The 20,684-nt window shown below is 43.7% G+C and overlaps 1 protein-coding gene across 5 annotated transcripts in view; it reads right to left on the bottom strand.

The window, feature by feature from the left end:
* The window catches only part of CARD19 (caspase recruitment domain family member 19), a 20,918-nt gene continuing 234 nt past the window's right edge, over positions 1 to 20,684 (bottom strand). The window contains exons 1-6 of one of the 5 annotated variants that reach the window (XM_036390914.1): positions 15,939 to 16,045; positions 10,422 to 10,564; positions 8,404 to 8,557; positions 4,941 to 5,000; positions 3,275 to 3,346; positions 1 to 2,562 (exon numbers count right to left, since the gene is read on the bottom strand). In XM_036390914.1, the coding sequence (XP_036246807.1) occupies positions 2,450 to 2,562; positions 3,275 to 3,346; positions 4,941 to 5,000; positions 8,404 to 8,557; positions 10,422 to 10,564; positions 15,939 to 15,957 (561 nt within the window). In that variant the 5' untranslated portion in view covers positions 15,958 to 16,045 and the 3' untranslated portion in view covers positions 1 to 2,449. Of the gene's footprint in view, positions 2,633 to 3,274; positions 3,347 to 4,940; positions 5,001 to 8,403; positions 8,558 to 10,421; positions 10,565 to 13,293; positions 13,390 to 15,938; positions 16,046 to 20,684 lie in introns of those variants that run through there. The other 4 variants (XM_036390915.2, XM_054516053.1, XM_036390916.2 and 1 more) reach the window with 4 other exon arrangements.

Here is a 20,684-nt window from a genome sequence, read left to right on the forward strand (position 1 = left end):
TTCTTCTCCCAGATTTTATTTCAATTTAATTGACAGCTTCACCCCATTAAAAAAAGAAATACAGTAATTTCTAAAGGATGTAATTCAGAGAAATTAATACAGGACACAGGCCCTGTGAAGTGCAGCAAACTGATTCTTGCCAGCACAGCCAAGGCATGGCATAACATGGAGTAACATCTGTGCACACAGAATGGCAGGGAAAAGCATCCACAATGGCACATTTTGATCAAATATGTTTTCAATTTATTACAATATGAGAAAAATAACAACAATTGAAAGAAACAAAAGGAATAACTTTGTCTTGGCAAAGGCACTTGTAACTTCCAATTCCATCCAGCAGCTGTAAAGCAGCCCAGTGCATCCCAGAATGAATCATCACTCCATTCCCACTCCAGCTCATCAGGCACATCATCCTTCACCAAGTCCTTTAAATAGCAGTCTGGCTTTAAAGAGAATTGTGCAAATTCTTTGTAGGATCTATCACTTTGCTTCCCAGCTCTCTGCACACAGACAGTCCCATACTCAGCCTTAACCATTACCATGGCTCAGGCCAGTACCTGTTTAGCTCCTGGACAATTCCTGCCTACAGCATGGCAGCCACAGTGTTCACCAGGATGGTCTCCACCCTTGGCATGGAACCACCTACAACCCAGCCAGGACAACTTCCCTGCACAAAGTGTGAACCATGTTTATAAATCAGTACCAGCACAGTTTCAGCAGCAAAGGCCAAGCTGTTCTTGACTTGCCAGGGAAACCAGAATTCTGCAGCTAAACAGCTTCATCCAAGACCCTGCTTGATTTATTCCCAAGTCTGTAACACTGTTTGCCTAAAAGGACCTGACTCCCATGCAGGTGCACATGTGCTTCCTCCAGGAGCTGAAAATGGAATTATCTCTGTCCATATGTGCTGCATAGATGTGCTTGCAGAGAAGCAAGCTCCTGAAAGAAAAATATTCTAAGAATGTCTCCCAGCCTGTGCACATGCCAATTGTATAAGCAGCCTGACATTCACTGTTCATATTAATAACTGGCACTAATGAAAGAACAAATTGTTTTCTATTCTTTGCTGTTAGGTCCTTTAACACTAGGATGAACCTAGACTCACTTTTTCTTCCTCCTTCCAGCTCTAACCCTTGGCATAGCTCATTCTGGATAATTTTTTTCCCTGAGAGATATCCTCATCTCAAGCAACCTCAGGAAGGGAGGAAAATGTAGCCCTAGCCATAGTAAAATTTCCTGTACCATACTGGGAAAGAATTCTTCCCCCAGCCCTGGCACAGGTTGCCCAGAGAAGCTGTTGCTGCCCCATCCCTGGAAGTGTCCTTCCAAAGCTCTCTAGTAGTTTAATATCTTTCTTATATTGTGATGCCCAAACTGCCCCCAGCACTCGAGGTGAGCCTGCCCCAGTGCAGAGCAGAGAGGGACAATCCCTCCCTGGCCCAACTGGCCATGCTGGGCCTGGTGCCCCCCAGAACAGGGATGTCCCCCCTGGCTGCCAGGGCACTGCTGACTCATATCCAACTTTCCATCTGCTAGGATTCCCAGGTCCCTTTGCATGGTGCTGCTCTCTAGCATCTCATTCCCCAGCCTGTCCATACATCCAGGGTTGCACCATCCAAGTGCACAATCTGGTACTTTCCCTCGTAGAACTTCACTGAGTTGGTGATTGTTCAGCCCTCCCATGTGTCCAGGTCTCTCTGTAGTCTCCCTTTACTTCACTGGGAAAGGGAAAGCCAAATGAATCTGGAACATTTTCTTGGTAGTCTGAAGTGCTTCAGGTCAGACATTCCACTCCCTGGAACGGCCCATGGGCTGGGAAGCAGCCTGCAACAGCTCCAGGGCATTCAAACCAGGGCCAGCAGCTGTGTCAGACTGGGAACAAGGCAGACTGGGATGAGGCACCAACAGGGAATCAGAAGACACAATGAATACAAGGCACACATCAAGGGAACTGGCACCCATAAACTTTTTACAGGTACCAGTACACCTGAGCTCAGGCAGTGATTATAAAGGGTCTAGACAAAACAGTTCTGAGATGGAGATCCATTTCTTAGTAAGGGCTTTGAGTGCATGTGTTTAAGTTCTTTTCTTAAATTACTTCTCACAAAAGGAAAGCCAGAGTTTTTCAAACAGTTGTGATCCTTCATTCCAGTATAGAAAACACATACGCAAACATGGCTTCAGACCCATGCTCACTTAAGAGATCATTTTAAAGCTTATAATAAAAATATTTTTTATACAAACAATAAATACTTCAAGCATTTACAAAAATACACGGTCCATTCCTATAAAGAAGGACATTTATAGCTGAAATTTTGAATACATCTGGAGGCAAGGCAATTATTGATTAAGCCAGTTAATAAAATCTTTGGTATGAGTAAAGGACATTTTTATCCACTGTTGGCTTCCTTTGGTGTACTGTACAGACAAGCAAAGATACAGCTTTTCCTTAATTTCTTGACATGTCTTCCAAATACAACATACAAATATTTCTAACATGTCTTCCTATGATAATAGGAGAAAAACCCAAGATTCTCCTGGCTCTTCCTATGACTTGCGTTTCTAAAACGGAATGATGAGAGGAAAAAGAGAAAGTGAGCAGTTAGATTTCCTTTTATCTAGGAAGCAGCATCTGCAAAAAATAAAAACCAACTAAAAATAACTCTAGAGGAAAGCCCATTTCCTTCAATTTGTAGAAATCAACTGCCAAGAGAGGTAAACAAGGAATCTGTTCAGATTCATTGCTGCAATCTCCTCTTCCTGAGACAGGAAGAGGAGATTGATCAGTTAGGGAAGGGGGCAGCTTCACCCCTGAGCACAGCACTGGATGGTGTGGAGCCAGTATGGACTGTCAGGTGGCAGTTAGAGCTAACACCCAGAGCCAGCAGCATGGGGCAGCTGTAGCTGCTGGAACTCAGCAAATCCAGCCAGCATCCCCCAGCCCTGGCCAGGCTTCCACCAGCTCCCAAGGGGTGTGGAGCCAGAAGGTTTTGGGCGTGTCCCATGACTGCTGGGAATCATGACCCATTGCTATAGCAACAGGAGTTCACATGACTACTGCATTTAAAAAGTGCCCCTATTGGTGGCATCTTCTGTAGGCAAAATATCCATTATTTATACCTCAGCATGTTTGCTGTGCAATTTGTATCCGGAGCTCATTAATGAATGATGACGCCTTGACCCACCCTGTTAGGGAGCCCTGTCAGATGAGGAGCCCAGCTCATTCCATCCCTGCTGAGGGAAGGCAGGCAGGAGAAGCCCCTGAGAAGCTCACCTGAGTTACAGCAGTACCAGAAAAGGGCCAGTCCTGCAGCCACGCTGAAACACGCCAGGAAAAACACTGGGCCTACAGAAAATGGCAAGAAAACACATTGAGACAGAGCAGGGCACCAGAAGTTTAGCTCAGCTCACAAATCAACAATTGCTATCAATATGCATAATTAAGCATATTCAAATGAAGCTAACATATTCACAATTCTGTATGTTCTGTAGCTAATGTACTGTGAAGCACATTTATTAGACTGCAATTAATTTTTACTACAGTTGCTCTGCCACCATTCCCTGTTCCCCTCTGCTCACCTACCAGCTACAGACTACGACATTTAAGGAAAAGTTTCCAAACCAAACCTCCTGGAAACTGCCTGCCTGGAATTACACACAGTTTAATGGTGATGGTCAGTACTGATGTTCAATAAAACCTTTCAAATTCACACTTAGCCACTGACAAAACAGCATTAAGATTTATATCTGCTTCTTTATTACGTAACACTCTATTTGTAGTTACTATCTCACTAGAAACAGAGATACAATTAAACTACACATCTACTTGTAGATACAATTAAGCTACACCTCTCAATTTAAGGTCAAGTGTACTGCCTCAACAAATTCCTGGAGCTGACTGCATGGACAAGGACATTGGAGAAACACCAAAGGAGCACAGATTTGGTTGTTCTTTGGCATGTAACCTCCCAAGGAGGGTGGCTAGTGGCCAAACAATCTCTAGTCTGAGGCCAGGTCAGAAAAAAAAACCCAAAAAACAAAACAAAACAAGCCCAAAAAAAACAAACAAACAAAAAAACCCAAAACACCTTCATTTTCTTATTTCCAAACACTTTCTCTGTTCATCCTGTACTGTTATGCTGCAGACAGCATCAGCAATGTGTAAACTCTGAACAGCAATTTGGTTCAATATTCACAGAAACACCACCACCACAGACAAAAATATACATTGAGTTAAACAGTGTTTCTGTTACTTATTTCAGTTTTTTCTCAGGAAACTGCAAAAAAGGCATAATTCACAGAAGGTGTTTTGAATCTCTCATTATTGTATCTAAATCTCTAAATAAAATACTGAACTTAAATGACACAATAGTTCATTATAAATGGTGAGAATTCTTCATCTTTATTTGAGATCTTCCTTTTCAAAATATCCTACCATGAAAAAAATATTTGTCTCTGTGATCTGGCATTGAACAGAGGAAAGTGAAACTAATTAATATGTTTTCCTAAGGAAAATATATTTAAGCTTTTCCTGCCTTTCCATCATTGCTTTCAAATGACTTGTAGTTAAACTGAGAGCTTAAAAAAAATGAAAAAAATTGAAAGCCAGATCAAAAAGTTATTGATGGCTTTATGCAAAATGAATAGACCTTACTGTTCAGGCATTGAAGAAATCACAGGAAATTAAGAGTTTAGCTGTAATAGTGTAAGTAATACCATTGTAAATATTGATTAAACTCTACAGTCTCTTCAATTTCCTGGCACTGGTTTCCTCGACAGTAACTCAGAACATTTTCCTCCATTAGTTCTACTTAACTTGTGACAGTAAACACATCATAAGCCAAAGTAGTTGCTATATACAGCGCAAATTACATGATATAATAAATTGCATCATAATCTGCAAAGCCATTCCATCCGGTGACACTGTATGATTTATTTACCCCTGTCATTTAGCATATATTGCTCCTTGTCAGTGTCTATCTCTGTGGGATCTGGGGTTTCTAGAAATAAAAGCAATACATGAAAAGTTAGTACTCAGCTCAAGCAAACAAACAAACATAATCAGCACATGCAAAATGGTGCAAAACACCGTATTTCAGAAAAATATCCAATATTGACATAAAGTATTAACCCCTCCAATGGTAAACCATTGCTAGAGTTAAAGTTGGACTGACCAAAAGACACAGGCATAGAGTCATCTGAATGCAACTACAAATAGCTGCAGTCCCACCTCTGATCAGCTTAAGCACTGACCACATAAATAACATTACACTTTTTTCCTAAGTTAGGAAAGCAGGAGATAATCCTTCACAATACCAGCAGTTTTCATTGTAATACATAGAAACTCTTTGTTAACAGATGCACTAATATCAAAACATCTCTATAATTTAATGTATCACCATCCTTTGTTTTTGAGCAAATCTCTGGGAATTGATGTATTTAGCAGGTAAAGCACATAGAAAGAACTTCTTGGTGTAGATTATTTACTAAATGCAGGTCTCAGCTGAAGGCATTCTTTAAAACTCTGTAGGTTCTACATGTTAACATTTGGCACAAGTAATTTCAGCCTCTATCTTTCTGCAAATTCTAGTAGAAAAGGAGGCTGGCCATAGGACAAGGTGTTCAGTAGTTTCCAGTCTGTGCAGAAAGACCCTTTCAGAGCTGCCTTTGCCACACAGATGTGGAGATTATGCTGTCTGCAGAAGGGGGATGCACAGCTGTCACCAGACATGGCAGAAGAGTGACTTTTCCTAACACATCACTGATCTGCAACACTGTTTTAGCCAAAGCTTTTTGTTGTCATGCAATCACAGAATCATAAAGGTTGGAAAAGACCTCTATGATCACCAAGTCCAACTGTCAAAGGGCTAGGAGGGTTAAAAAAGGAAAGGAAAAAAATTAAGAGTTCTGAATCTGGCTGTCAATAGGGAAGAATTTAAGACTGATTGGCTTCAACTGCTCTCCTTCTCTCACATGACACCAGGATGTAGGAGAGGTGCCTCGAAAACTGCCCAGTCCACCCAGACAGCGACAGGGGAACATCCATCTCCCCTGCTAAGGATATCCCTCTCTGTGGGGGGACAGGGCATGGCCCTGGAGCAGGACAGAAGCACCTGGTGCCCTTTGCTGTGAAGCCTGAGAGTCACCAGAGCAGCAAGGACTGCTGCAAAGCTCCCACAAGCTTGGTGTGCCCCTAGCAGCCTCACCCAGCCTGCCCCTTTGAGGAGCTGATGTCCTTCCTAGAAATTCCAACTAGGAATCCTCACACTGCACAGGAGAGCACAGACAAATCTCTGCCACTTCTATCACTGCATGGGGCTGATCCAAGCCTTTATCCTTTAAGTCTATGTCAGCATGGAGAGAAATAAAAACATTTTCTGAGTCCCTTGGAAACACCCATTTGCTTCAACAGCTCTGAGGCTGCCCATACCATGTGCCTTACCTCCCCTCTAGTGGAATGTTCAGACATTACCAGATACTTCATTGGCAATTTACACTTCAGGCAAAGAAATTTTGTTCTAGCATGAATTTTAAAGATGTCATAAAAATGAAAAAGAAATATTTGAAAGGATTTCCTCTGCTGAAAAAAATCTTTACATGCAGCATGCATACATATGTCCTATGTATAGCTGCATGTAATCTATTACAGAACTACAGAGTTCATCCATGAACCATCGATGGTTCATCTATGTCCTCATTGATAATTTCTCCAGCTGTTTGTAATGCTGCTTGTTTCAGCTCAGCCTGCATTTAGAAGAAAAGCCCCATGTTAGTGATTCTCCTTGTTCTTCATATTTACAAATTCTAGTGGCAGTTCTGTAAATGCTTTGTGCTAAATTTAACAACTACTGCTAAGAGCACTATAGAATGATAGCATGGTTTGTGTTGGAAGGGACCCTGAAAACCACCCAGTTCCAACCAACCTCCTGCCATGAGCAGGGACACCTCCGCTGACCAGAGTGCTCAGGACCCCATAGATTTTGGCCCGTAACACCCCTTAAGCACTTCCAAGAAGTAAAAATTCGAGTAACAAATTCTGTGTGTTGGAAGTCTGAAGGATAATGCCTTTGATATTGAAAATGTCCAAGTTCATTTAAATGAAAAGTTACTCCTCATATTGACAGAAGGAGCTTTTCCTGAAGCATAAAGGTGTTTGCAGTTTCAGCTTAAAAAGCTGCACAGATGTTTCTTAACCATTCAATCCAGAATGCAGACATTTGTTTTAATTACAGAACTCTAAGAAGCAGCAAGCATATTAACACAATCATCTAAATATTTATTTCTTAGGTCAACAGAAGAAACTGCCGAATCTCAGCACACAGTAAAGTTTTAACTCAGTTCTTTAAATTATCCTTATCCTTCTGAGGATGGTAACATAAAAGAGTGTACCAAGATAACAGAGAATTTAATGACTTTTCATGTTTACTGAAGTCAGCAGTTTGCAGCAGCAGCAGAAAAACTGTTTTTGGGTGCCACAAGGAGCTGTATGTTTAACGTGAAGCACTTCTAGCACAGGTATTAGCTATGCAGAGTCTGAACATGAGAAACCCTCACCCTGCCTACTCATGGCTACCTGAGGAAAGCGCAGAGTCACCACATAAGTCATGTGCAAGGATGAGCACATTTCTGCTCTAGCTAAAGGTGAAAACATCCCACAGACCCTATCCAAGTCTCCTTGTAAAGATACATTTTCAAAAATGGCTTGTGGAATATGCTATTGAACATTTAAAAAGCTTTAACTCTTAAACATCAAAACAGTCTTAAAATTTTTCTTCTTAGTGATTACACCAAGACTTCTCAAACTGCTCTTAATTCATAAAGGCTGTCTGCTAACTGCTAGTCAGCCTGGTAGAAAAACTTGTTTCTTGACCTCTACCAAAATAAAAATGATAGATCCAAGACAATTTGATTGAAGAGCCTGTTCTCCAAAGTGCACAACTTCTGCAAGGTGAACATCAGATCAAAGCATTGCCTTCAAGTTGCTGCGAGGCTCAGTCAGTTGGGACTGGGGCTCATCTGAGATTCTGAGGCAGGATGGGCCCAGACTTCTCCAGTTCAAAAGGGTTCAGGTATGGAAATGGGGTAACTCTGCAGCCTCCCCATGCAGGCAAGAAAATGGTCCTCCACCAGTTTGTGCAGGGTAGATACAAATGACTTCTTTCAAAATGAAAGACAAAATTAAGGAAATTACAATTTTACATTACAAAATCCCCTTACAGCTTTTGGAAAACTCAAGTCAGAAGGAATTAAGGTACACCCCAAAAATTATTTAAGTAACTTCTTTATTTGTATTATTTATAATCTGTTTAGGTTGTTTAAATGACCTACACTACATCTGAAATTAGGTTTTGTAATACACTGGTGAGGAAATCCACAACTCAATCAACTTACAAGTCAACTTACTCAAGATTTTCCTGCTTGGCAGGTCATTATACAGCTGTTCAGCATTGATCTGCAGAGCCCTGTAAAACTCCTGACAGTGTCTGTCTCCTTTCTTTTGGAGGTGTTTTAACAGATCTGAAAGCCTGGTATGGAGTGATGCCTTTGGGTTCCTGAACTGCAAGAGAAAAGTGCTCATCAGACAAGAGATTAAAACAGAACACAGATGAAAAGATCAATTTTACATCACTATGCCAGTTATGTAGCTTCTTTATAGAGCTTCTTTGATATTTACTAAAAGAATGGGCCAAAAAGGGAAACCTAAAAGGGACATACATGCAGTGCACAGCCCTGAGCTCCATGTGGTCAGCAGAGTCTGATGAAGAGCATATTGTCTCTGCCTCTCCTCCTTTTTTCTATCCCAGTCAAGTGAAAGACACTCTGCATTTGACATCTTCCCTGCATCCAAGCTGCGATGGTACTTGCTATTGTACAGTTTAATTCTGGCAGCTGTAGATAGAATATTTCAGCAAATCTTATAATTTGAAATAAAGTTTGATTTTTTCAAGTTTGCCCTTAGCTGCCTAGTAAGGATCCCCTAAAAGGCACTTTATACTGCTTATCCTAGTCCCAGTACTGGAGTGTTCATCATCCCAAGATTTCATATTTCATGGTTTTTTATTGTTTCCAGCCAATTAACTGCTGTACACCCACTTCAACAGGCACAAATTCCCATTACTCAGGTTGGCAAACAGTTGCAGTGGGAAATACATTTTTTCTGTAGTGCTAAATGTGATGAGTATTAGCAGACCTTACAAAGAGAAGGAAAATGCATCTCTAGCTTTACACTTCAAACCATTCTCAGTTTATTTCAAAAAAAATCCAAAGCCATTCTCAGCAAAACACCATATTTCATAGCAGCACAGTGGAAAACCTTTGAGGCATACTGAGTTGGGAACAATTGCTGCTTGAGGGGGACAAGAATGCCACAGATTTTACACAATACTCCTTATTCTGACAAAATTCCCACAGGGTCTTCCAGATACAGCTGAGATTATAAGCTTCCTAAACATTCAATAGAGTTGACACAAACTTGCCTGAATCTATTAAAAAGCAGTTCATTTCTGCCTAAGTGCAGAAGTCACAAATCATGTTTCAGATTCTTTATGGGTTTATTTTGAAACTCTTGAGGGAAGTGGCAAGACTGGCTCAGTAAATGATCTAGCTCTGCTCTACACCACAAAACACTATTTGTCTCCATGAAGTTTGATTCTGGTAGAATTGGACCTATTTTTCCTCACGTTCAAATACTGATATACCAAAACTCTTTGCAGACATGAAGCCAGTAGACGGTAAGTACAAACTATTGTAAGTAGTATTGTGGAAGCTCTTAGCTGACTTTAATTTGGTCTCCACACAAGATTAGAAGCTTTTTCTCCCTAGAAAGAGCTACTCATTTTGAAAGGTTCACATCAGGGAGGGTGGCCTTCCTCCATACATGGTGGCACCACTGCAAGATATTATTAACTCCACCCACTTCCCACAGCTCCACGCTTACTAATGGGACTAAAACCCCCCACTTCTCTACCAATACTTAAAATTATTAATTCGTTACCAAAACTGATTGAGCTAATATAGATGATTTTGTGGGCAGAGATGGATGCAGCACAGATCATCTTGTGTGCCACTCCACAGCACCTCGTGGGAGGAGACAGGCATGTCAGGCATGTGGTCACAGGATGGGTGCCCTCCTGCCCAGGGACTGGCTGCGTGACTGTGTGCCCCTGATCATGGCAGGGACCGTGGCATTAAACTGCTGCTGAAGAGAGCATTCTCTCCCATGACCACTTGGCACAGAGAACGTGCCAGCCCTGTGACTGCTCCTCTTACATGAGATGCCAGACATAAGTGGTCAGCAAGCAGGAGGTGAGGCAGGCTGGCTGCATGTGGCACCAAGAGTTGTGTCAGGAAGAGGGCAGCTGGGGTAGTGACCCGCAGAAGCAATACAGCAGTCAGAGACACAGCAAAACTCCTCAAATTACCTTTTCTGCTTCTTCATTGGTAAGAATTTGGGGATAGACTCTGTTGAGCTGAAGAACTATTTTATCAACCACTTGCTCATTCAGTCGGCTAGTGCTTGTAAGGAAATACATGTCATGCTGCAGCCGATGACAATACGACTGATCTAAAGATAAAATAACACAGAAGAAACCAATGCAATTAATTAATAAGCCAATTTTAAATTCCATACATTTCATTTTACTACCAGTGATTAAATAGCTAAAATAAAATTATCACCACCACCTAATATTAGCAAGCTGAACTATCTGTTAGGGAAACATAACACTGCCATGTGCTTTCAAAGACTCATCCATTTGAAATTACACAAATCAGAACTTCTGGCTGGTCACTCCTACTGCCTCTCTCCTTCCAAAGGGAGAAGGCTATAAATCATTTAGAAGTCAAGCTCTGAAGGATATTTAATCAAACACAGCCTTAAAGTTAATGAATTACTGCAGATAAATACTCTATCACTTATGAAATCAGATTATGACATTTAAGGCACCTGCAAGATGCTTCTCCCATCCAATGGGACGCTGTCATTCTGCTCTTGGAAATAATAAGGCTCATAAAAAAACTTATCATACATGACCATAAGGTGCCAGACTGTCTCTGCTAGAGCACCTGCAGAAAAAAACATCAGGGACACCCTTTCTTAAGTTCTTCAAACAGGGAGTTTGTCAGACACAATTCCCAACAGAGGAAGGGATATGCCAGACCCTGGCAGCAGCCAGAACGCTGGACAAACCCATATAAAGCACTCTGCTTTATATGCCTGTGCTGAGGTGTGTGGCTCCTGAAAGCTGTCACTAGCGCCCCTGGCACAACACAAACTAGAACTTTCAAGTTACATTGGTTGCTAAAAACCCCTTTGTAATTTTGTTTCTGCTTAACTATTTTTAGCATAAAACCCTCATGTTGCTTTCTGTACAAGAAACATCAAACAGGATTTTTTCACCATCCCCTGCCTACATTTCTTCATGATCTACATTCACTGCCTTTCTGGATAAAGCCACAGGGCCCTAAGGAGTTGCACTGCCACTTCATATTTATCACAGTAAATTAATAAATACAGCTGCATTGCAAATTTATAGGCCGAGATCAGTCCTTCCCTGCCCCGCTGCAACATGCAAGCACTCTCATCCACACCCAGGCCCTGGGAGCTTCCAATCACCTTTAGTCAGGCAGGTACACACTCCCAATTAATAAGTCCAACAATATTTACATAAGGACTCTGGACACTGTCTCTGACATCACTGTATCTTTATTATGGTTTCATCTTTGGTTTGTTTTCCCCTTAAAAGCCGTCTTAAGTTTATCAAGCAAACAAACAGGATCATTAAGGAGATAAATTTAAATACAACAGACATGAAAACCAGTGCAGCCCTCTGATGTTCTCTTGAACTTGCAAACATCCATTCCAGAAAGCTCAGTAGCGTCTGCTGTGCAGTGCAAACACGAGTTGCTACTTCCTGTAAAATTCCTGGGTGATTTTCATAAATATACAGAAAAGCTGGCAACTAAAACCTGGAAGGTTTGGATCTGATGATCAAACCATTTGTACGTGTCCGTAAGAACTCCTTTCAGAAGCATTTCAGGAAAGAGGAAAAAGACTCTCTCAACAAAATGTTAGCTTAACACTAATTTAGTTTTGCCTCTTCCCTTTCAAGATCACAAGAAAGGAATGGCAAGGATTTAAGAAGACTGGCTGCAGAGAAATGGTCTTGAGAAGATCAGATGGCACTGGTTACCAAATGCACCCATGAAGAGCAACTGGTCTGTTCCTCTGGGCTGAAAGGATGACAGAGAGGTGAAAAACAAGATGCCACCCTCCTCTGCTACTGTCGCCCACTGCCATGTGCTACTGGCAAGTTACCAGAAGTCAAGGGACTCTGACAGCAAGTCAAGAGAATCACAGAATCATTTAGGCTGGAAAACAACCTTAAGACTTTTGAGTCCAACCATTAATCCAGTATCATCACCATGTTCAGCACTAAACCATGGAGTCGTGGAGTGTCACATCCATATGCTTCTTGAACATTTCCAGGGACGATGACTCCACCACTGCCCCGGGCAGCCCGTAGCAGGCATGGGCAACCCATACCAGGCCTGGGCAATCCTTTCAATGAACGAATTTTCCTTAATATCCAACCTAAACCTCCCCGTGTGCAACCTGAGACTGTTACCTCTCATCCTGTCACTTGGTGCTTGGGAGGAGACTGACACCCACCTGGCTACACCCACCCATCAGGGAATTGTAGACTTCAACAACTGCAGTGAGCAAAATATTAAAAAGCATTTGATACTAGAGTGCGACATTAGGTTACACACAGTCTCAATCCTCCAAGCTCCAAAAGACGGCTAAAACAACCGGAGTCACCAGGAAAACTAACCTGTGTGCTCCCCAGGTGTAGAGGCACAGTACCAGCGAGCTGGATGGAGGCTAGGAGTAAACAGCAGACTTCGCTGCCACACAACAGGCAGCCAGTGTGCCAGGGTGTGAAACGTGGCACTGCCCGGCTACACCGGACACGCCAGGCTGGGGCTCCGCACGCCCCTGCTGCCTCGAGCCCCGCGCCCGGCCCCGCCCCGCCCGCCGTCCCACGGCCCGCCCGTGCGAGGCCCAGCAGCGCTGCCCGGGCCGGCCATGCCCCGGGGCGGTCAGCCCGACCCACGGCCGGGCCGCGGCCGCGCACCGAACCGCCGGGGCCACCGCGCTGGCGGGACCGCTTCGGGGCGCGGGGACACCGCGACATCGGCGCTGCGGCCCCGGAGGCTCCGGCCGGGCCTGGGAGCGCAGCGGCGCTCACCAAGCCGCCGAGAATCCCCGGACCCTGCCCGTCCCGCACTCACCGGCCATGGCAGCCCCGGCCCCGCCCGGCCCGCGGGCTGCGGCCTTCGGACGGCGGCCTTCGGCCTTCCTGCCAGGCCGGGACGGGGCGGGGCGGGGTGGGGCGGCCCGCGCAGGGCACCGCCTCCCGGGCCCGGAGGCGGCGGGGGAAGCGCGGAGCGGGGGAAGCGGAGCGCAGGGCTGGGGGCAGCCGGGGCGGTACCGGGGCAGGTCCCCCCTGAGCGCCCCCGTAGGCCACACCGGCGTTCCCATCGCCTTGACCTCCGAGGTAAAACATTTCTTCAAACGTCTGTGCTCACCAGCCCGTCCCGTGTAGAAGCATGAATTTACACTTGCACAGCCACAAGTTTTTAAACAATTAATGCATGATTCGTAAAGCCGCGATTTCCTTTTCCAGAAGAAATTACAGTGTCCAAAATACCATGTCTACATCTTCACAACATCCATGTAGAATTTATATTTTCCTTGTGCTGCAGCACAACACGCATTTAAGTGCAGCTGGACACGTAAGGTACATTGGGCAGGTAGTGACTCAAGCCCAAGGAGCAGGGACAATTTCTCTCATAGAAAGAGTTTCAGTGAAGCACGTAATTAGTTGGGATAGTTAACTTTGTGAGTGAAAAAGTACAAGCAAATCTGTGGATGTAAAACCTGCTATTTGTCCCAAATTTCATCAACAATTAATTACCTAGCAAGGAATGGAAGAGAATATGCCTTGCTAGGGATAAATGCTGCAGAGGATTGAAGCATTGTCAATTGCTGTGACATTCACGGTGCATATCCTTGAGAAGATTAGTAGAGTATATACATCCTGAGTTTATCCTATTTACCCTCCGGAATCCAGATCTTCCTAACAGCATGAAAATACATTTTAAAATAATAATATTAATATTAATATTAATATTAATATTAATATTAATAATAATATTAATAATAATAATAATAATAATAATAATAATAATAATAATAATAATAATAATAATAATAATAATAATAATAATAATTATTATTATTATTATTATTATTATTATTATTATTATTATTATTATTATTATTATTATTATTATTGCACATGGAGACCTTGATCACACCTGCATTGGTGTGATTTTTGGCAATGTATTTAAGTAAAGAAACAGAAATCTTGTGAAAAGTAACTTGGAATTTTGTAATTCCTTTTGTGATATATTTTAACATCATTTTGGATGGGGCTGAGCTACCTGGCACAGTGGAAAGCGCCCCTCCCCATGGCAGGGGTTTGGAACAAAATTATCTTTAAGGTCCCTTCCAATCAAACCATTCTTGTATTCTACAATTCACTTCCATATGCATATTAAACCATTACAGCAAGAGGGGTTGCCTAATACTAAGAAGCAGTGGGAGAATGTCATGCTGAGGATTTGTTTTTATGACCCCTTTATACCTCTGTGAATTCACTGCATTTTGTGCTCTACTAAAAAGTTTCCCTGGAAGCTTTTAGAAATTTTGGAAATTTTAAATTTAAAAGCTTTTAGAACTTTTGAAACTACTAGAATCTAAATCACTAAACAGAAAACCTGGTCATCTTAGTGCGATATAGACTGAAATCTCTAATATAAATCTAAATGTTTTTCAGCACACAGTGATTCAAAGCACAGTGAGTGAAGTGGAAACGAAAATCAATCCCTCAGGAATGCTGCGATATACAGTGCCACACTGCCTGGAGATATTTTTGTCCTGCAAACTCAGATAAATACACAAGAAGCAGAGGTTAAACATATCTCCTCCTCATGCCGGTGGCACGCAAGACCTCTGCAGCAGGATCGCTGTCAGGTTCGCTTTGCACAGACAGATCCTGGCGGAGCCACACGTCCACAGCAGAGGCCGCCGCCGTGCCCGTGCTCCTAGGGAGGGAAGGACCAGGCTGGGGCTGGTCCCGAACGCCCTCCCATGGTGACAGTCACAACCCGTGACAGCCACAGCGCGCAGCCGGGTGGGGAAGCCGCATCGCGTCCCTCACCCCGCTGCGGAGAGAGCGGCACGCCGCGAAGCCCCCGCTGCCTGACAGAGCCCAGTGCCCTTCCAAAACTCTAATTCATTTCAGAGTTCTGCCTCCGCATTTAGTGGCCATGCGAAGTGACCTGCACAACGTTTCTTTTCCCAGCAGACTGATTTCCTGCTTAGCTAATCTCAAAAGCCAGTACTGTTTCCCCCCGCTAAAGCGACCGATTTGTTTATTTAAGTGAACTATTTTACTTACTAAATAACACCCTTGTCCTGGCAACATTATCATGTAGTGTTTTATCTGTTAACTGTTGGATCACAATACGCTTTGTTGTTTTCCCACCGCCAGAGGACTGAATCTCTTTAGCAACAAATTAAATCTAGATAGCGCAAGCAGTTCCTCTAACAGTCTTTCTTTGTGCTTAAGAAAATACAATCAAGTATTTCTTAACAAGGTCAGATAGCGCACTAGGCTCCCTTCAGTAAGTTTCAGTCAATAATTTACCAAAAAAAAAGCTCTAAGAAGGGGGAAAAACGTGAAGGCAGTGACGGGTTGGCCACTCCCGTCAGAGCCACTGCCCCTCTGTCTCTGAACTCCTGTTCCCACAGATTTGCACCTTTCAGACCCTTGTTTTGCCCAAATTCCTCGCTACAAATGTGCACTTACAGCTTCTGTAGAACATCATCCATCGGTTTTAGGGTGGGTGTGTGCCGTGCCCGGCACACGTCCCACGCGGGGCGGCCGCAATGCAATTCTCCTTGATGGGATAAGCGGAGGTCACGGGCAACTGGGAGAAGCGAAAGTAAAAGAGGGAGGGAGCGAGTCCAGTTGTGACAGCCGGCAGAGCTCCGCCGGGAGCGATGGGCGGCTGCTCCTCTGTCCCTCGGAGTCAGCAGCAATTTGCTGATGATTTTAGGGGACGTATAACTAGCTCTGAAAACCAAGATGTTTGTTTGCTCAGAGTTATGAAGGCTTTTTGTGTGTATGCTAATAATTTCTAGAGTTGCTTTGCATATAAAATGGGATATTTTCCAATCTTATTTATATAGTCAGAGTATGATCATTGGTATGATTACTTTGTTGGCTAGAAGGAGATGAAGAAAAGAATTATCTGACTCCAAACACAAAAGCAGAAGCTGTGCTGCAAATTCCCAGCTCTTTATTCCTAACCAGTTAAGCCAAACCAGTGAAATGGGAACAGAACTGACTTGGATGAAACTTCCCCCAGAGGGTGCTGGCACTGCCCAGGCTCCCCAGGGAATGGGCATGGCTCCGAGGCTGCCAGAGCTCCAGGAGTGTTTGGACAGTGCTCCTAGGGATGCCTAGGTTGGGATTGTTGGGGTGTCTGGAAGGGCCAGGGGTTGGACTGGATGATCCCTCAGGGTCCATTTAAGCTCAGGATATTCTATGATAGCCTGGAGCATCCACAGGTCTGGAAACCCCTGGTCAGTTTTAACTTCCTGTATATTCACCTTGTACCTGGTGAATTACACACCCCTGGTTCTGCTCTATGCTACCCTATCATTGGAAATTTTAACAGCGTAAGTAAAACAAGAAGATGATGCAGATAATGAAAAAATTGTGTATCTCATTCCTGGCACAAGAGAATAATGGGCATGTAGAAAAAGTGTATACTGATCACACATAGTCCTGGTAAATACTGCACAGATTCTGGAGAATGAACAACCAGCTTCACAAACATGTTCAATACTGCACTTGGCTCCTTATCTAAAGCACAAATCAAATTGTACCCATGAAAAAAATACTCAGCTAATTATTTTTACAAAAAAACCAAAAAATTGAATTCTTTGAAGATAGGAAGCAAATAAAGTTGTTAGAGCATCCTCCTCTTAAAATAGGTGTGTAAATAAACAGTTGACAGATTTGGCAAACTGACATTCTGCAGAGCTTTGGGAAGGGAACAAAGCCACTTCGGGTACACATCTTCACATGGAAGTCATCCCTGTGCCAGCTCTGGGCCTCATCTGACCCCCACAGCCAGGAATGAATGAGAGGATGGTGTGCAGCCTGTGTGAAGTAAAGCCCTGGGCATGGGTTAGTGTAGGTCCCTTAGAGTTCTTGGGTCATCCTTGATGGAGAGCTGCTGCAGTGTGATGGTCTGCTCAGATGGGTGGATGCCTTTATCTTTTGTAAGAGGGATTTTGGGGATTTTAGTTGTAGTCATAGTCTTGTTTATGTTTTCCTCTTTAGTTAAATGTTTACAGAAATCCATAGGAGAGGCCTTTTTAATAAATAAAGGGGAATTGTGGAGGCCTGTGGACCTGCTAGGGGACTTCCTGCACCTATGCCCTGGAAGAATGTCCACTGGACTTCAACCTCTCCCATGGACTCCTGTGACATGCTGTCAGTCAACCTCAGTGCCACACCCCCTGTTGGCCCATTGGCTGTTCAACTGCCTGTTAACCATATGTGGTTAACAGGTTCTAGCAGTTTCTTTGTTCTTTGTACCCTCGTTTGTCTGTACCCCTGTCTGTTTACGCTTGTGTTTCCCTTTTGGTCACTGTAATCTTCTTCCCCGCTCACACTGTCAGGTAATTGTTGCAGCAGGGGCAGATGCTTGTTGCTGTTGGCTCTGCCCCTTTGTAACAGTAGGTGGTCCTGGACCCTCTACATCTCCCTGTGTTTGTCCCTGGACCCTTTCAGAGTGTAGGTGAAATAAGCTACCACTGGAAACCTATACAAAGAACCTTCCTGCCTCCGCTGTCTCACATAAGCAGCTGCTGCGTGTGAGTGTGGTATTTGCTGTGTGCTTGGTGGAGCGCTTACTCGTGGGGGCACTTCAGGAAGGTTTCAGCAAACAACCATCTGCCCGTGCTGCAACAGGTTAGAGGCCACTGCAGATTCCAGCTCATAGATACAGCTTAAGTCCTGTGGGAAAGACCTCTGTGAGCAGTGTGCAAGTCATCAGTTTCACAAAATGCACAAGGAAATGCAAGTGTTCTGTAGCAGAAATAGGAGCTTGAATCCAGCTGGAATCACTGGCCAGCAAACATTTAAGGGTTATAAGGTTTTAAATGTCTATTTTAGAGTCTCAGTTGTTTTTGTCTCCTTCCTGCACAGCACTTACTTCCCTTCTGACAATAAATTATATTTGCACGAGCAATAAAGCTAACTCCAGGGGGTGCAGCCATCAGAACTAAGCACAGTCCCAGAGGAAGCCAAGCCACAAATCTTTCACAAACAGTTTGGGTGTTGCTTCCTTATCTTGGTGTAACTTTGCTGCCTCTTGCATTAGCTGCCCAAATAAATGACAGTCATTTAGCTCTGGCACAGGGACAGTGAATTTACCTGCCTTCTGGGGTGCTTCCCATGGCTGCCAGCATCCTTGGCAGCTCAAGGGTGCACTTTTTGTCCCATCCAACATTACTCAGCTTCTCCTCATGCAGAACAGGAGAGAGGCTGTCTCCTCACACAAAGTGTTGACTCAAACATCCCAACAGGGAATTTATTTCACTTGCAGTCATATTATTGCATTTTAAAGCCAAATAATGAAATTAAAACACTAGGGAACTAAATAATGGAATTCTGTGAGCATAATCATAGAGATGGAAAGAGGAAGGAAATTCAAAAGAGCTACAGAGAGGCAGGATCAAGGATATCTTGGCCACCCTTCACATGTGTACCTTAAGCATAATATTGCCAGTAGGGCAGAACACCTCCCTCCCATGCCTATAACTCTTTTTAATCCTAGGCTGAGCTGTATCTTCTTTGTGAAGGACTTGTTTAACCATTTGCTCTACACTTCAGGGGATCAGAGAAAGCCTCCCATTCTGGTACTTTTGAGGTTCTCTTCTCTCCCCTTATTAAATTTGCCCTTTTCCATTTTCTAAGGGCCAGGCCCTCACCACCCTCTCAGACAAGAATTTCTTTCCTGTATCTCATCTAACCTTCTGGCAGTGGGGAACCATTCTCCTTTGTCCTCAGTTCCTCTCCAGCTCTCCTGGAGCCTCTTTAGGCCCTGGAAGAGGCTCTGAGGTGGCCCTGGAGCCTTCTCCTCTCCAGGTGAGCACCCCCAGCTCTCCTAGCCTGGCTTCAGAGCAGAGGGGCTCCAGCCCTTGGAGCAGCTCCTGGGCCTCCTCTGGACTCTCTCCAGCATCTCCATGTCCTTCCTATGCTGGGGCCCCAGAGCTGGACACAGAGCTTCGGATGAGATCCTAGCAGAGCAGAAGGACAGAACCATCTCCCTTGAACTGCTGCCCACACTGCTGGGTAGAGAAGCTGTCTGGGTCTGACAGGCAACTGAAAACTGCAGGCAGAATAGTTCACAGCACAACTATATCGTGATAAACACTAGCTAGTACTAATTGGATGAATTGAGAATGTAATTGGGTGGAGTGATGGGAAGTGCATCCATTCTCCTTTTTGCAGTGCATAGTGAGAAGTGTGTTGCAGGATGCACCTTGGTGCAACCTACAGTAGAACTGAGCTTATTAGAAACAAGAAAAAAGTCTTTTGCTGCAACTTTCATCTTACTGAGTTTCAAGCACGTGTTTTTGATCTCTGCAGAGTATGGCCAGGATAGAAGAGGGCATTTGCCAGCAAGCTACAGTAATTTGAATTTCAAAACTGAAGCTTCAGAACTGCAGGTTGTGAGATGATACCTGATTCATACCAAGGGAATATACCATAAAACAATTACTGCAGCCTGCTATAAGGTCATATTTCTACCCACGAGAGAGATGTGATGATACCCATTAAACAGACAGCTGATGACAGTATTAAGTAAGGCTTCAACTGGAACAAAAAGAACTATAAGTAGTATATACATCTATTTGCATATAAACAGTAGAAAAAAGCACTGTATCTGTTACTTAACTATTCAAAAAGGACAAAAGAAGAAAAAAACCCACCTTTTTTCCCCACATGATGTACAGATGAACAACAGAAAAGAAGGCAGGCTTTCAAAAGCTACCTCAGCCCTTTATTTAGAGAGGTCTCATAGGGATGATGCTGCAGTGATCCCGAGCTGGCTGCTCCAGGAAGGCTGCACTGCTGTCCCCACCTGCACACCAACTGCTCTTGCATTGGGACACCAGTAGAAGCTACAGGAGGTCACTGGTGGGGGCCCCAAGGTGTGCCACAGCATGACACCACATCCCTCCATGTGCCATCTCCTCTCCCACAGGCTGGCAGACCTGCAGAGGGGCCTCTGCTGCACCCAGTCTCACATGGTCTCTAAACACAGAGCAGATGAACTAAAGACCTTTCTGATACAAAACAATGCAGAATTTAATTAAAAACAAATTTTTTGTAGTTCTATCATGCTACTTTGTAAAAATATGGGGGACTTTTCTTTCTAAATTCTTAAAAAACCCACTGATTCAGAGAAGATTGGAATCTGAGGGGTGTGTAGTTATTATCAGCAACTTCATATGAGGCAAATATGCAAAC

Source organism: Molothrus ater, chromosome 11, assembly GCF_012460135.2.
Source record: "Molothrus ater isolate BHLD 08-10-18 breed brown headed cowbird chromosome 11, BPBGC_Mater_1.1, whole genome shotgun sequence".
NCBI classification, from domain to species: Eukaryota; Metazoa; Chordata; class Aves; order Passeriformes; family Icteridae; genus Molothrus; species Molothrus ater.